This window comes from Leptidea sinapis, chromosome 27 (genome assembly GCF_905404315.1).
Source record: "Leptidea sinapis chromosome 27, ilLepSina1.1, whole genome shotgun sequence".
Classification (NCBI taxonomy): Eukaryota; Metazoa; Arthropoda; class Insecta; order Lepidoptera; family Pieridae; genus Leptidea; species Leptidea sinapis.
In genome coordinates, this window is record NC_066291.1 from 1,469,535 (window position 1) to 1,485,580 (window position 16,046).

General features: G+C 34.6%; 1 protein-coding gene across 1 annotated transcript; it reads left to right on the forward strand.

Annotated features, from left to right (window-relative positions):
• The first annotated feature begins 34 nt into the window (after positions 1–34).
• Positions 35–14,707, forward strand: LOC126972882 (centromere protein S-like). The gene is made up of 4 exons (XM_050819995.1): positions 35–232; positions 6,668–6,825; positions 11,859–11,925; positions 14,521–14,707. Exons 1-4 carry the CDS (start codon positions 224–226, stop codon positions 14,683–14,685), a joined length of 399 nt encoding a protein of 132 aa, XP_050675952.1. The 5' UTR covers positions 35–223; the 3' UTR covers positions 14,686–14,707.
• Positions 14,708–16,046: the final 1,339 nt, after the last annotated feature.

Sequence of the window (16,046 nt, forward strand, 5' to 3'; positions counted from 1 at the left end):
TTAAATTATTAAGTGATATTAACGTCCGTTCCCAATATACTATCTACAGATAAAGATAAAATACTACCTTCTACTGTCAGTAATTAGCTGTCAATAATCTGAAGCTGTCCCAATATACCCGATATCATTCTTATCGCCTTATATTGGGACTCGTGAATATCAATGTTCATATAAACTTCTATCGCTGGTAAGCTATACGTCGTCCCATTGACAGACAGCGTGTATGGATAAGGTGAGTTATCAAAGTCAAAGTGTCTAGTGTCTGGATTAAAAATATTATATTTGAAATTGAATTCACAGTATTGATATGTTGTTCAACATGGAGTTTGTTAGGGATTGCTTTGAGGGTACTGTTTGTAGGCACAGTGTGAAGTCGAAGAATAGAGCAAATGGACTTTGTTCCTTAAAAAGGTTCCAAGCCACATTAATCACATTTTAAGGAATTCATGTTTAAAATTTAATAAATATTAGTGTGTTCCATACATGTGAGTTGGGCTACTAAGTCATGATGTCATTTAGAGAGTGACAGTAGGTCTGCCATTTTTTATCACGTGACCACTTTTGTGTTATTAACTCAATTTCGACATGATTGTGGTTTGGAACGCTTTTCTGGAATAACGTCCAAATAACAATTTAGCAAATTTAATACACAGGATTATTTGCAGTCTTGTACGGCAGATGTGAAACAGATCTTAAATCTAGTGAATTTAACTGTAGAAACTCTTTCATAAACTGCAACTATACTAGTCAAAGTATTACATTTCATCAGTGAGTGTATTTTTAAATAAAATATGTAGCGATTCTTCACTATGAGATTAGTAATTTATTCGTATTGCCGTCATTTTGCTTACCATTGCTGCCCCTGATGTAGTCGGACATCCGGGGGGTTGTAAGCATACTAAGCAATGTAATGTATATATGCTTCATTCGTCATTAGTCCCCACAAGGATTTAGCACTTAATAACATTTATAGTACTTCTTATTTAGATATTTAGGGTTTCCCCTGTTAAATAAACAAGACTTATCATTCCTATGAAAATTTAAAATATATTTTTAGACTTATTTACTTACTACTTTCAAGATTGAATACGATTTGTAACCTATTTTTGGTATCGTATACTTACCGTTTTATTCATAATAAAATTCACATGTTGTAGCAAATACCATGGTTTAATGAAAAGATTCCACTTGTCGACCTAAAAAAGTCGATAATGTAATACTATTCCCATATTCCGTCGATAACTGAAATAATTTAAACGTCTAGATACTGCCTTCTGCTGCTAGACAACCGATGAAAACAGGCCAGGTTTATTACTCTAGTGTGCGTGACAAGCTACGCCTTACACTCGCGATTTGTGTGTCACTTTGCGTTAGTGTGCGTGCATTGTTCAAAATAGAGTTTAACTGTCAAGCTCATTGTTTTCGACGTTGACAGCTGTCACAAGACTGTTAGATAGACATCTAGACGTATAAATGATCAATAACAATCGATTTTAACAGCCGCAGCGGCACAACACTAATAAATGTAGCCATATTTAATTATCAATTTATAGGTACACCAAAGGTTTAATTAACCAATGGTGTTATCTGTTAACAGACAAATAATTTGTCTACTACAATTGTTGTAGTACTAACAACACTTTGACAATACAGTTTGTCTAAAGACTTGCAATTTTATTTTTTTACTTTTTTAAGCCTTTTGGCTGGACCAATATGAATGAAATTTTCCGTCGAGAAGATTTTGATGATTTTTTTCTGTGCGTGTAGATCCTCAACTCAGTCTATATTATATAATTCTTGCCAGTGGCGGATTATGCTTATTGCCGCCCTAGGCCCTGTCTGATATGCCGCCCTTTTTGATCAATAAAATTCTATATATTTTGGTTCACAATTGTTATTAAAATATAGCTTCTATTTTTTATACGACCCATAATGCGAAGCATTAGAGAGTGCTCTTTTTTTTATTCAAATATAATTATTAAATAATACATTTTTTTATTAAACTCTAGCGATCATAATAAACAATAATAAGTATTTTTTCAAATTATAATGCATTGCTCAATTTGTAAATTTCTTCTTCCTGGCTTTTTTCCGAGCAAAAGATTTTGATTACTATGTCATCGTAATCAATTTCTTGAACTAGTTGAGATTTAATAGACAGTAATGCCAAAGCATTAAGTCTATCTTGGCCCATATTTGCGCTTAAATAAGATTTAACCCTTTTCAAGGTGGAAAAAAAGTTTTCTCCTGAAAAATATTAGTTGGAATAGATTTTTTTTTATTTATACTTCTGATAATAACACATTGAATAAATATAGCTATATTACACACATCACTATAATGTATGTGTATCAACATTATATTCACTTAAGTTTGATAAAATTTTATAACAACAAACTCTTGCCTCAGAATTTCATAAATTTGTTGAAATTTAAGAATATAGTTCAACATTTTTGCAGCTATAAATTTTTTTTTTTTTTTGAGTAAGATAAAAAATAAATTTTCTTTATTTTGTGACTTATTTTCATTTTTTTTTCATTTAATATGGAATAAATAGGATTTATTTTGTATTAGAGAATTTACTTCTATAACAAAAAAAGTTTCGAATTTCAAATGAATGCATACATATAGTTAATTCATACATATTTTTATCCAACACCGAAATTAAAATGAAAATACTGGAAACCGGTGACCCTGGTCATCCCTACAATTCCCGCTATTTTCGAGCTCAAAGCGCTCCAAAATATCCCTCAAAGTTAATGGGCTCTTCGAGCTCAAAATATTTATTTTCTGAACTCTTTGAGCTCGCAAAAACTCGAGACTTATTCGAAGTAAACGTTATTTTATAAAATTTTAAATTGCGATATATTTTGAATGCGTGGTTTTGATTGGCTTAGCGGCATTCGGTGCAATTTTTAATGCACAAAAAAACATACGTAAGTTTTGAAATCGATTGGTTGCGAAATTACAAAGTTATTTCAGAAAAACGAATAATAATTTCTTTTTCAATACTTTTTTTGAATATCCTTGAAACCGTTCGATCGATTGACGCAAGAAAAACTAATCAGATCAAAGTCTTGGTTAACCGTTTCGAACGCCGAGTCGCGGATCTCAATCGGTTGATTCGTTCTTGAGATATCGTACGACAAAAATTTTGTTTACACACGACGGGACGTCATGCTGAAACTACTCAGAATAGCTTCCTAGGAATTCTTCGATTTTCAAAGAAAAAGCGGATACTTAAAAAACAAAAAGTAATTTTAAATGCTTTATATTCTTATATGTAAGAGTAATCTCATCAAAGATACAAATGTGAAAAGTTATTTGGTAATTCGAAACGAAGCTTATCAATTTTTTTTAATAACATTCGATAGTTAGACTATAATTGATTCCATCAGAATATTAATAATGCACCCTCAAATTGAAAAGTCAATAAAAAAATTACTTAAGTATATTATAGTCCTTAGATTTTTTTTTAATAAATTCGTAAAAAAAACATAGGCAATTTAAAAATAAATTTTTGGTATATTTCTTCGGCTCTTAAATTTTAAAATTCTGAAAATTTTGCCGCCCCCCCAAATCGTGCCGCCCTAGGCCCGGTCCTCACGGGCCTATGCGTTAATCCATCACTGATTCTTGCCATGCCATGTGTATGTTAGTGTAGTCAACCTGAACGGCTGGACCGATTCAGATGATTTTTTCTGTGTTTCAGTTAATTCGAGAATGGCTTAGATTCTCAATTCAATCTATATATAATTTTTCTGCCATGTGTTAGTGATTGAACTCAACCTAAACGGTCAAGATTTGTTACACCTTATTCACAAAAGTTTGAAGTTTTCGAATTAAAGATGTGTACAGGACAACGTCTGTCGGGTCGGCTAGTAAATATGTATGTATACATTATATCAACAAAATTATTGTGAGCAATTGTCACACACACAACCTTATATTGTGTATGATATACCCGACAAAATCACACATGCCTGATTTCCTTATGTTATTAGACATGAGTTTGTTATTTTTTAATTTGAACTTGATTTCAAGTCAGACTTACAATTTGTGTAGGTACTTACCTTAACACCAATCGGAATTATTTCACCATTGACCTCACTTTTTAACGCGCTAATGTAAACAGCATAATATTATAATAGTTAAAAAAAAAAAAAGAACGCTTTATATAAAATTCAACTAAAAAATAGATAGCTACATTTTTTTTACACCATTTTCAATTTATTAATATTAATTTTCAAATTTTTTTGTTGAATTTTATATAAAGCGTGCTTTTTAGTTTTTTTAACGGTTATTTATTTTTCATTATTTAGTTAAATTTTCTATAATAGCGTATTTTTAAAACTATTATGTACTTTAACATCAATTCCTGCCGTATCGACTATAGATAAAAATTATATAAATTGACAAAAATCTTAGCAAATTGCATAATGGAATAATCTTATCAAATTATCCATCGGTCCTCGATAAATCTACAAAGTTTGAATGAAATCTGGCCATTTAAAGTGGGTCAAAATTGCGTCTAAAGGAGTCAGATACAAACACACATACAAACATGCAAGTGAAGCTAATATAAAGCATATCAATAAAATGACTGGCACTGAAAAACAAACGTCAAACAAGAAACAGCTGACCAACATCAGCCATATTGTGCTATTGAAGGTTATAAATAGATGGACAGAAGGGATTTTATTAACTGCTTATTATTCACATCAACTTTAACGGAGAGATAATAATTACCTACAACCTATACAGCCGAGTGGTTAGCGACCCTACCTACTAAGCTAGAGGTTCCGGGTTCGAATCCCGGTAAGGTGCAAACATTTGTATGATCAATATGGATGTTTGTTTCCGAGTCATGGATGTTTATTTGTATTTATGTATGTTTAAGTATATATATTGTATTAAATATATTGTTGTCTTGCAACCCATAGCACAAGCTATGCCTAATTTGGGGCAAGTTAATTTGTGTAATCAACTATGATTACTGTTGGTTAAGTGTTTACATTAAGTATATTTTTGTCTTTAGTAGCTTAATATGCTGTCTGTACCTGTTTAGATGTGATCATGTTGAAAATGGATTATCAATAGATTAAAAAAATAGTCGAAATAAAATGAATTAAAAATACCTTGGTGTTTTTCTTATTTTTGTTTAATATTAATTAAAGGTATTTGATCTCAACTATACCACTATGTTCTCAAATTCTTTAAAAGCAATCACGACTATAATAAACAATACCCATATTGTGGTATTATTATACCTAATGTGTTACCTAAGGCGTTACGCCTTAGTGAATGTTACAATGCTCTCAACCGCTTACAATCCTTATTGATAGAAGAGAGAGTGAGAGAGCGAAGTGGTTCATGCAGACAAGAACGTCTGGAAGAAGTTATGGTTAAAGGACTGGCAAAACTCGGGTTAACTCGCAATAAGTTGATGCTTTATATGGACCTATATAGGGTTTGAAATGGAATTCGATAAGAGTTTATTTACCGCCGGTCAGAACCATGGAGTCGCAATAACGTGAGATTCTAAAATCAACATGTCTACACCAACCGGATCATTTCACTAGATTATAGATAGCACATCGGCGCCTATTTCTGACGTGAAGCAGTAATGTGTAAACGTTATTGTGTTTCGGTTCTGAAGGGCGCCGTAACTAGTAAAATTACAGGGCAAATGAGACTTAACATCTTGTCTCAAGGTGACGAGCGCAATTGTTGTGCCGCTCAGAATTTTTGAGTCTTTCAAGAATCCTGAGCCGCACTGCATTGTAGGCCAGGGCGTATCAATTACCTCCAGCTGAACGTCCTGCTCGTCTGGTCTACAGTATTGTTTCAAGTTTTCATATGATGAAATGTGCAGAAACTTTTTCACCAACCTACTTTAATGAATTATAATAAATTAAAAAAAGGCCTGCACTTTCTTGCGCTCTTTCTTCTGTGGTCCGAGGCGTTCGAAAGCGTATGGATAGTGGTTTCGAATGGGTGATGTTAGAATCCTATTTTGAATATTTAATGTTGTAGATCAATCTAAAGGCTTACTTACCACAAGAAAATCCATTGCTTTTCTTTATAGGTATCATGTGATCAACTGAGTGGTCTTAATTTTTTAATTATAATTTTTCACTATATGAAGATGTATTCCAAATATTACAAGAACTGAGTGTGCTATCACCGCTGCTCAAATACTCTTGCAACACCAAAAGAATCACAGGAGCGTTGTCGACAAGGTACCTTAGGTGGTATATTAGATTAGGTACCGGAGGATTTGCACAATTGCTTTCTCTTTTAGGAGGCTTGTTTGCACAGGATGCCGGCTAGATTATGGGTACCACAACGGCGCCTATTTCTGCCGTCAAGCAGTAATGTGTAAGCGGTCTGAAGGGCGCCGTGGCTAGTGAAATTACTAGCCAAATGAGACATAACATCTTATGTCTCAAGCCTACGAGCGCAATTGTAGTGCTACTCAGAATTTTTGGGTTTTTTAAGAATCCTGCGTGGCACTGCATTGTAATGGGTAGGGCGTATTAATTACCATCAGCTGAACGCCGTGCTCGTCTCAGCCCTTATTTTCATTAAAAAAAACCAATACATATAGATACTTAGTGACTACTCATACAAGTTTTGTTTATATGTCCTTGTTGGCTATTTCCAGAAAGCGCAAGCCGGCCTCCATAGAGATGTTCGCGCCATTTGTTCAGAAACCTGCCATTTCGTTGGTTTGGAAATCACAAAACCGGCCATGGAAATAATAGCGGAGCTCGTACTTAAAAAACTTGTTGTGTATGGAAGTGACTTGGAAGCCTTTGCTAAGTAAGTTTACAATTACGTGGAGAAAAGATGTAATTAATCTTTGTACTCCTTTTAAAGTACCTACAATACGTGCTCGGAATTTTGTGATGTGGTAGATTGAATGTTTACATAATATTGAAGAAGTGCGGAAAGCTAACGATAAATATTGTAACATGTTTAAATAAAACAGTTTAAAAGGATCACAACGCGTGTACTTGTAACTGTGTTTTAAATTTAGATTTTTGCGTAAAAGATATTTTTATTTAAGTTAACTCGACGTTTCAAGTCCTTTTCAGGTCTCGATTTCAGGGTCCCACTCACCCAGTCCCGTTTCAGTGGCCCGCGTTTTAATCCTTTAAAAGTGTTTTATTTAAATGTGTAACACTCGCGTTAATCGAAGAAAATAGTATTGTAAAATGTATTAGGTACAAATAAATACAACAGAATAATAAAATCATTGTATATAACAGTACAAAGACATTCTATAGGTACCTACCTACGTACCTATGTACCTACATATAGACAGTGCATGTCGTAAAAAACAAAGCCGAAATATGGAACGTGCTACATATTACAACATAACAAGTTTCGACTGCTATATCTATGCTAGTGCTACATTGCCGCATCACTATAGTCGTTCAAAATATTCTTGGCCAATAAGCAGCAATGTAAAACTTTATTCAGTTTAGGTTCGATTTGGAGAGTTAGAGCGCTTTCGCACTACGTCCGATCAGAGTCCGATCCGTACCCGTGAAAATATAGATCTAGAAATCTCGGACCCAATTCGGTTATTGCTTACGCACTAGTCAGGTTTCTGATCCAATTCCAAGCAATTCAGGTCCATTTTCTGGCATACGGAATTTTACGCCACAGCAGAGCATTTACGACTTTGATCATGAGTCCTTTCAATCGGCGTCAATTTCAGGACGCTTAATTGGGACAATATAATATAATTATATGATTTTTATTAAAAGACATGTACATTTGTATCATTATATTTCTAACAGTTAAAAATTATTTCATTTAGCTGATTTAACCACTTAGCCGTTATTTAGCTGCCTAATTTTAAACGATACTTGAGACTACGACTACTTCGGACCGTATTTTCACGGGTACGTATCGGACTCTGATTGGACGTCGCGTAGTGCGAATGCGCTCTTATAGTGGACCCACGACTTAGGACAAAATACAACATAATACGACTCAGTGTCGCACAATGGCGAATTGTTCTGTGCTTAGTTTGAACATGAATTAGTTTTCATACATAGTCATACCACCAACTAAACAATTCGATCAAGCCATTGCAATGTTGACAAAAGTATGTTTCTGTAAAATGCATTTATTTTTGGTTTCGAATTCTATAATGACATGTATAACATTTTAAATGTGGAATATAAAAAATAGTAAATACAAAGTCAGAATTATTTTAGTATTTCCAACAATATTAAACAATTCAACAATAACTAATATTACTAACGATAATATACATATATAAAATTTCGATCAATAAGGCAACGGCCTTCATCGCCATAATATAATATTGACACACTTCGATACAAATTATCTTGCGCCAAACTAGGCATAGCTGTACAATGGGTACAAGACAATGATATATTTAATACAATATACTTACTTAAACATACATAAATACATATACACATCCATGACTCGGAAACAAACATCCATATTCATCATATAAATGTTTGCATCTAATGGTACTCAAACCCGGGACCTCTAGCGCAGTAGGCAGGGTCACTAACCCAGTGGTTATATAGCCCAGTGTCTATATAGGTCGTCAATAATTTTTCATGCAATTTTTATCTAGATTGAATGATTAACTTTTTTCGCAATTTCTATTAAAGATAGAAATGTAGAATAATGTATCATATTTTGTAGACATATAATTATTTTTTGTAAAATAAATGCTTTATTTAAACCGTTAAGAAATGGTTTCAAATATTTTAGCGATATCTTAGGATAGTGGCCTTAAAGAAAAACTTGCTAGCTTTCTGCCACTGAGTTGGTGTTTCGATTGCACGCATTACGCGGAAGTACTTACTTAAGTAAGATACTTTTGACAGTGCTCGATTGTGTGAAGCCACGGAACAGAAAAAACTAGTGGAAGTGGCATGTGGCGTTACCCTGCCACCACTATTGTGTACAGATGTACCTACTCGAGGCTCAAGTAAGACCAGTCATTTGATGTAAAGTGAACCATAATTATCTTTTAAAAAAATACAAATATGCCTTATTGTGCCATTTGGACTGTATAAATCATAGCCGCAATAAAAATATGTCCAACAAAGGGATATCCAATCATCGGTAGTCAAAATTTTATGATTTAAATACAATTAATATTATTTATGTGTTATGCAAAATATACAATTAAAAATGAACCATAACATTACGACGTATGATTCATTTACCTTTACGTTTAATCGATGTTACTTATGTTAGATTAACTAATGTAAACAAAACAAATTTCTTGCTACTCAACAAGTGCATGCATGTATATATCGATATAATTTTATCAAAATAAATTTTATCTTTATAAATTGCATTTAAGTATTGCTCTTTTCCATGCATCATGCGATAAGAGTGTAAGTAAGCAAAATGGTATATGGTTGTGGTAATTGTGTACAAGAGAGACTACGAGGAATTCAAATTAATAGTTTTAATTGTCTCTTAGGTACAGCTAATTATAATTAAACAAATATGTGTAAGATTCCAGTTAAACTATATAAGCGTTAATTTTAGAAATATAGACAAACAGTTTTTCTAATTAAATTTTAATATTTGACATATATTGAGGTTCCACCGATAAGGTTGAGTAAAGGAAATACGTCATAGAATTGTAAAAAATAGACCGAAAACCATGAATTCTGGGAATGTATGCAATCATTGTAGCATATGTACATCTATACTAATATTATAAAGCTGTTTGTTTGTTTGTTTGAACGCGCTAATCTCTGGTACTACTGGTCCGATTTGAATGATTCTTTCAGTGTTGGGTAGTCCATTTATCGAGGAAGGCTATAGGCTATGTTTATTTTTTCAAAATTAGGGATCCGTAATAAAATTGCTATTTTGTAACACAAGGTGTACAATCGAAAACCTATTTTTGCGTGCGCTGCAAAAACTATTGACAATAGAACAAAATGATGTACAGGCTATAATATAGGCAATATTTTATTACTTATGAAACTATCGCGTGAATTATACTTTATATGGCAAAACAACGTTTGCCGGGTCAGCTAGTCATAATATAAAATATCATATATCATAAGTCTAACAAAATTATTAATACTTCGTCAGTCCTTATAGCTTCTCTTTTTATTAATCATTCGTTACTGCTTTTTTTGGAAATGTTCTTTCCGCACGCGCATTACGTATGGAAGCAGTGCGGTTTATAAAATCTCATGTCTTACTGGCCCCTGGGTTTATACAGAATAACGATGAATACTTATAGAAAAACTATGCTTTATGCTTGTATTCACAAGTAAATATGATATTGATATTGTATCTTTTCAAGACTATTTCTGTACGCTGTCTTGATTTAAATTGAATTGAGCTAAATATTGTCCATCCTTTTAAATAAAACTATGTCTAAGAAAAAAATATTGGACTGTTATTATTTTAGCTTAGGAGTTACATTATCGGTAAAATACTTTATCAACCCTGATTACATCATTTCTACTTTTCACTTACTTATCGATATGTTTATTGATTTTCGTACAACATTCACGTTACAGAATTCCTATTATTTCAAGATTTATATGTTACTAGTGGACCCAACAAACGTTGTCCTGTACACATGTTTTAAATTTGAAAAATCGGTCCAGCCGTTAGGATCAGTTCACTAACATACACATGAGCAGGAGAATTATATTATATGGGCGGAATTGAGAATCTAAACCAATCTCAAATTCACTGAAACAAACAAAAAAGTCATCAAAATCAGTCCAGCCGTTTAGGAGGTAGTTTAATTGTGAATCTAAACCATTTTCGAATCCACCTGAAGACACACACCAATCTCAAATTCACTGGAACACACAAAAATATCATCAAAATCGGTCCAGCCGTTTAGGAGGTAGTTCAATTGTGAATCTAAACCATTCTCGAATCCACCTGAATACACACAGAAAGTTTCATTAGAATCGGTCCAGCCGTCTACGAGGAGTTCAGTGACATACACACGCACACAAGAATTATATATATAAAGATTTCTCGCAATTTAGGAAAAAGTTCTGAGGTTGTCATATTCACTTTAAGAATATGAGATCAGCGTGATTGTATTAACTTCGAAATTGATGTAAATAAATTTGTAGTTATGTCTTTTCGTCATTGTGAATTTAGGCCTATCATAAAGCCGGAATTAAGTGTGTGTACATATTTGTGTGTAGTGTGAGTTTGGCGACATCGGTTTCCATAGTAAAATGACATGATGCCACTTCTAGTAGTTTTTTTTTCTGTTCTGTGTGTGAAGCGTTGCTGAAGTTGGAGCATTCAATTTTGAACATTATACAGCATAGTGAGCTTTAGTGCTGTAATTGGATAACTAATTTTGTCTTAAAGCACACTTTTCCGTACTGCTAGAACGAGTCCTTAAATTTGATACAGTCCTTAAATTGAGTACAATATTTCATTACCTATTTTTAAAGGCTATTAATTGTTAAAATGTTTATGTGGTAGATATTAATATCAGACACTTTCTTAATACCACACATTAATAAATTTTGTAATGATTTTTTATTGAAAAATGTTCTCTGATCTGTATGCTATCTGTATCAGCATGCATTTTCGATAGGGTGTTAGATTTTGGGTTGTAGTTCAGTAAGTGATTTAAAATTTTAAAACTGTGAATTATAATTTTAGGAAGCTTATAATATTTATTTCCTCTGGACATTGTGCGTATATTATTATAAACATGTGAATCGAACCAACGACTAGATGCTAGCAAGTTGACGCCCTCAAACGTACCCTCGTAGGAATATGTTCCATTGTCCCCTTGGTAGTGTATGTACAATTCTGCTGGTAATTTATCTATGTTACAGGCATGCAAAACGTTCAACAGTTAATGCAGAAGACGTGAAATTATTGGTGCGCAGAAACAAATCTCTGGTAAGACATGTGCCTGCTCTAAGCAGCAGTACCAAGATGGATTTTTTCATGACTCTGTTTTTGTCATTTATGATAGACTACTCCACAGCTGAATATCCAAGTGATCAGGCAGCCTGGGACTAGATTATAATTATCTTATAGAAATAGCAATGAGAGTACAATGTTGTATATTATATTAAAATGAGCGTAAAAAATGCTCTGAGAGTTTCTTGCGCCGCTTCTTCTCTCTCAGAGCACTATTTGTTTCCGAATCGAAAATAGTATCTAGTATATTAGTAATGATATCAAAAAGAATTCTAAAGGAATAAATTTTGAGAAATTAAATGCATTTTATGCCATGAGACCTACCTCAGGAAAAGAACGGGCGCAAGAAACTCAATCTTTTTTTAATGTGATCTATATTAGCTGCGCATGATTGTATGTAAGTTTTTGAGATTCAGTTCTAAGTATTTATTTTCTATTTTTGTGTGAAAACCTTAATACACAATTCACAGAATACATCTACTTGCCAAGTTTCAACAGTATATAGTTTCGGAAAAAAGTGCCTGTGACGAACGGACATACAGACAGACATGACGAATCTATAAGGGTTTCGTTTTTTGCCATTTAGCTACGGAACCCTAAAAATATACACCTAAAACTTCCATTAGGTACTTAGGAGAATATTTAGAGGGGTCAGGGGTTAATAACGTTACTTTCTGAATATAACCTACCTACTCGAAACACAGTAGTCGCCAAATATTTTCCCAACACCACATGATTTTAAATGTATGAGATAGTAAACTATAAACACGCTGCTTAGTAATGTAAATTACATGAAATATTATTGGTTAGCAGTTATTAATAGGCAATTTTAATTTAAATTCGATTCTGAATGACTAACAGTCCGCATGATGGAAAGTGTTATTTATGCACATGCTGTTTTCAAGTGAAAATCATAATGTAATTGATGTGGCCACGTGTAACTAGTGTGTTAATAACTAATGATATTCGGCCGTCGACCACGATACTCTCAGTTTACGGGTAATTTAAATTAAATTCACAAACTATCTTAAAAAGAAATATGTCGCCGAATTGCTTGGGTCCGTTCTTCTTAGGAAGTATCCTTCTCCTAATGTGTGGCATGTAATCACTCTCAATAAGTGATTTAAAAATCCTACGTCCTACACTATCATTTCGAAAAGTAACAATATTTTAGTGTAACAATATAGTTATACCTAATCAATATGTTATGTTTTTAAAGTGATAACCCTCACTTCTAGGATTAATACACAAATAAAATATGAAAAACAAAATTTTATGAACGATGTGTGATTCGAACCCACGATCTCCGGCGCTCCGTGCTGGTGCTCTAACCAACTGAGCTAACCGTTCGAGTACCGCCTCGTTATAAAATTCTGTTAGCTTTGTTCAACTCTCAGGTTAGGCTCCGGCACGGAACGCCGGAGGTCGTGGGTTTGAATCCCGCATCGTTCATAAAATTTTGTTTTTCAAAATTTATTTGTGTATAGTTATACCTGATAATAAAGCAAGAATATGCAAAATGTTTACAAACTAACATTTTGCTTATGATTGGTTAATTCGGACGTATAACGTTTCCCGTTTTTATTTGCAAGGCTGCTTGACACTCGGAAAACTTCAGAATTATATTTTTTTTATTTATTTAGTGGCACGAGCTGCCAGTCCTTCGGCATATGAATTGTAATTGTATTGACATTGTTGTCAGCCAACACTTTGCATATTCTTAGTTTATTCTCAGGTATAACTTGATGCCAAGTTTATTTGTAAAGCTGTTTCTGTCCTGATTTCAACAAAGGTGCTCCCAGACTTGTGATCTCTGTGCCACTCTTTTTATTATTATCATCTCTTTACATATGATATATCTCTTCACATAATTGCGTTTTAGGTACCCACATTTTTCTATTTGTTTTGCCTATGTTTCTGTTAGTTCTTTATACATAAACTTTATATTGCGTTTATTAATGTATTCGTTCATACCATAATTGTTTAGTTTGCATGCGAATACAAAGTAGTAGACATTTGCCACTATCTACTGGCAACAGCGGGTAAAATGACCATTGCATGCAGCTCTTATTTTGACAAATCACTAATGTTTGTAAAATAATAAGTGAATCATGAAACAAGGCACATTATACCAAAAATGTTTTGTAAAAATTGTTTCTTCAAATGCCCCTGCGTTTGTTTTTTTCCTTTCTAATGTATTGTCTGTATGTTTTGTGATGTCTACATATTGTCTTGTGTCCGTTTATTTCATCGTGCACATCAAAACACTGTACGCCAGAACCTGTTCAAATACGCCATACACTGTGCTGTTTTCAGGAGTCATCGGAAGTAATGGTCGCTAACCTAAAAGTGACCCAGTTGCCATAAACAAGAGTCGTAGTTGAAGTTGATAGCAGTGAACCGATCATAAAATTTGACAAAACAAACTCCATACCTTAATTCTTCCTTCAGAGTTCCGCTAGGACTATGAACATACATTTACACACTTTAATAAACTCCTATAAACAGTAACCTATGAAAGTGGCTCATCGCTTCTAAGTTAATAATGTAAATACCTACGTTTGATTTCAGAAGGCACGGATAGATACCTTAAGTAGCAATACTCCAAAAGAGAAACGACGTAAGACAATACCACTAGTTATAAAGCCAGTTGAAACGCCATCCAAAGATGTCGGAAAAGAAGATAAAGCAACAGAAAGTGTTCTTGATCAAACTATAGATCTTACTTTTGATTAAATGAATAAATGAGTAAATCATTCCTGTGTGTTTACTTCTTATTTTGAATATCCTCTTTTTAAGTTAGTAAAACGACAGCTGCCTCATCATCGATCGGTGCTGCGCTGCCCTCATCCAGCGCAGACGTGGTCGCTATATTATGGGCCTGATGAGAAAGCTCGAGGAAGAAAGAGGGAGAGGGCTATGCTCGGAGTTTCCCTGCGAGATCGAATCTGAAATGAGATCCGTAGGAGAACCAAATTCACCGACATAGCTCAAACGATTACGAGTGTAGGGCCGGCTTGAAGTATTGCCGTGCTCTATTAATGACGCCCAGTTTTTTCGAAGCCAATTTGGCTTTGCCCTCCAGATGGCCACACACGAGACCCAGTATTTCTATACTAGACTAGGCTTTAAGGGAAGTGTTGTCGAAGAGCGGTGATACGACAAAGGGGGTTTTTTAGTGGTATACGCGCAAACTTGAGTCTTCTGGGGGTTAAATTGGACCAGGTTCAATTTACCCCTTTCCGCGACCTTCTCAAGAGAGGACTCGATAAAAGACACAAGTTTCTCCCGGCACTGGTCGACGATTTCCCGAGAGAGACTTGTACGGCATCACCAGTGGTGTCGTCTGCATAGCAATGTATGTTAGAGGTGTCCAACATATTGATATGCAGAAGAAACAGCGTGGGAGATACCACACAGGGTTCATTCTCCAGCATTCACGGGCTTCGGGTTCGAGCAATATCCGTCGACTACGACCTGTATGCGGCGCCCAGTGAGGAAGCTGGAGGTCCACTTGAACAAGCTCTCGGGAAGCCCAAATGATGGAAGTTTTGAGAGGAGCGCCTTGTGCCACACACGATCAAAGGCCTTCGCTATGTCCAGGCTAACTGCTAGGCCTTCCCCCTTGCTTTCAATAGCCGCCGCCCATCTATGTGTTAGGTATACCAGAAGATCACCTGCCGACCGACCATATCGAAAGCCGTATTGTAGGTCGTCGATCAACTGGTGACCCTCAAGGTATACTAAGAGCTGGCGGCTAATTATGCTCTCCATGATTTTGGAGAGCAGGGAGATAATAGCAATAGGCCTGTAGTTTGCCGGATCCGAACTGTCTCCTTTTTTTGGATTGGATGGACAAGGGCTGACTTCCATGAGTCAGGGACTACGCTTTTGGAATAAGAGTGCCGGAATAAGCGCGTTAGCACCGGCGTCAACTCAGGGACACATGTTCTAAGCACGATTGGAGAAATATCATCCGGCCCGCTCGACTTCTTGACGTCTTACAGTTTTCTGTCTGAACTGTACTTCAGGCATAGAGCTCTGACACCGCGGGATGGTCGGTGGTATTTTTTCGTCAAAAGTCGAGTTGGAGGCGA

Bases quoted from the DNA above. Each gene is read 5' to 3' on its own strand.
- LOC126972882 (XM_050819995.1), top strand. The intron at 6,826-11,858 runs GTAAGTTTACAA...TCTATGTTACAG, and splicing joins GACTTGGAAGCCTTTGCTAA to GCATGCAAAACGTTCAACAG. The intron at 11,926-14,520 runs GTAAGACATGTG...GTTTGATTTCAG, and splicing joins TGCGCAGAAACAAATCTCTG to AAGGCACGGATAGATACCTT.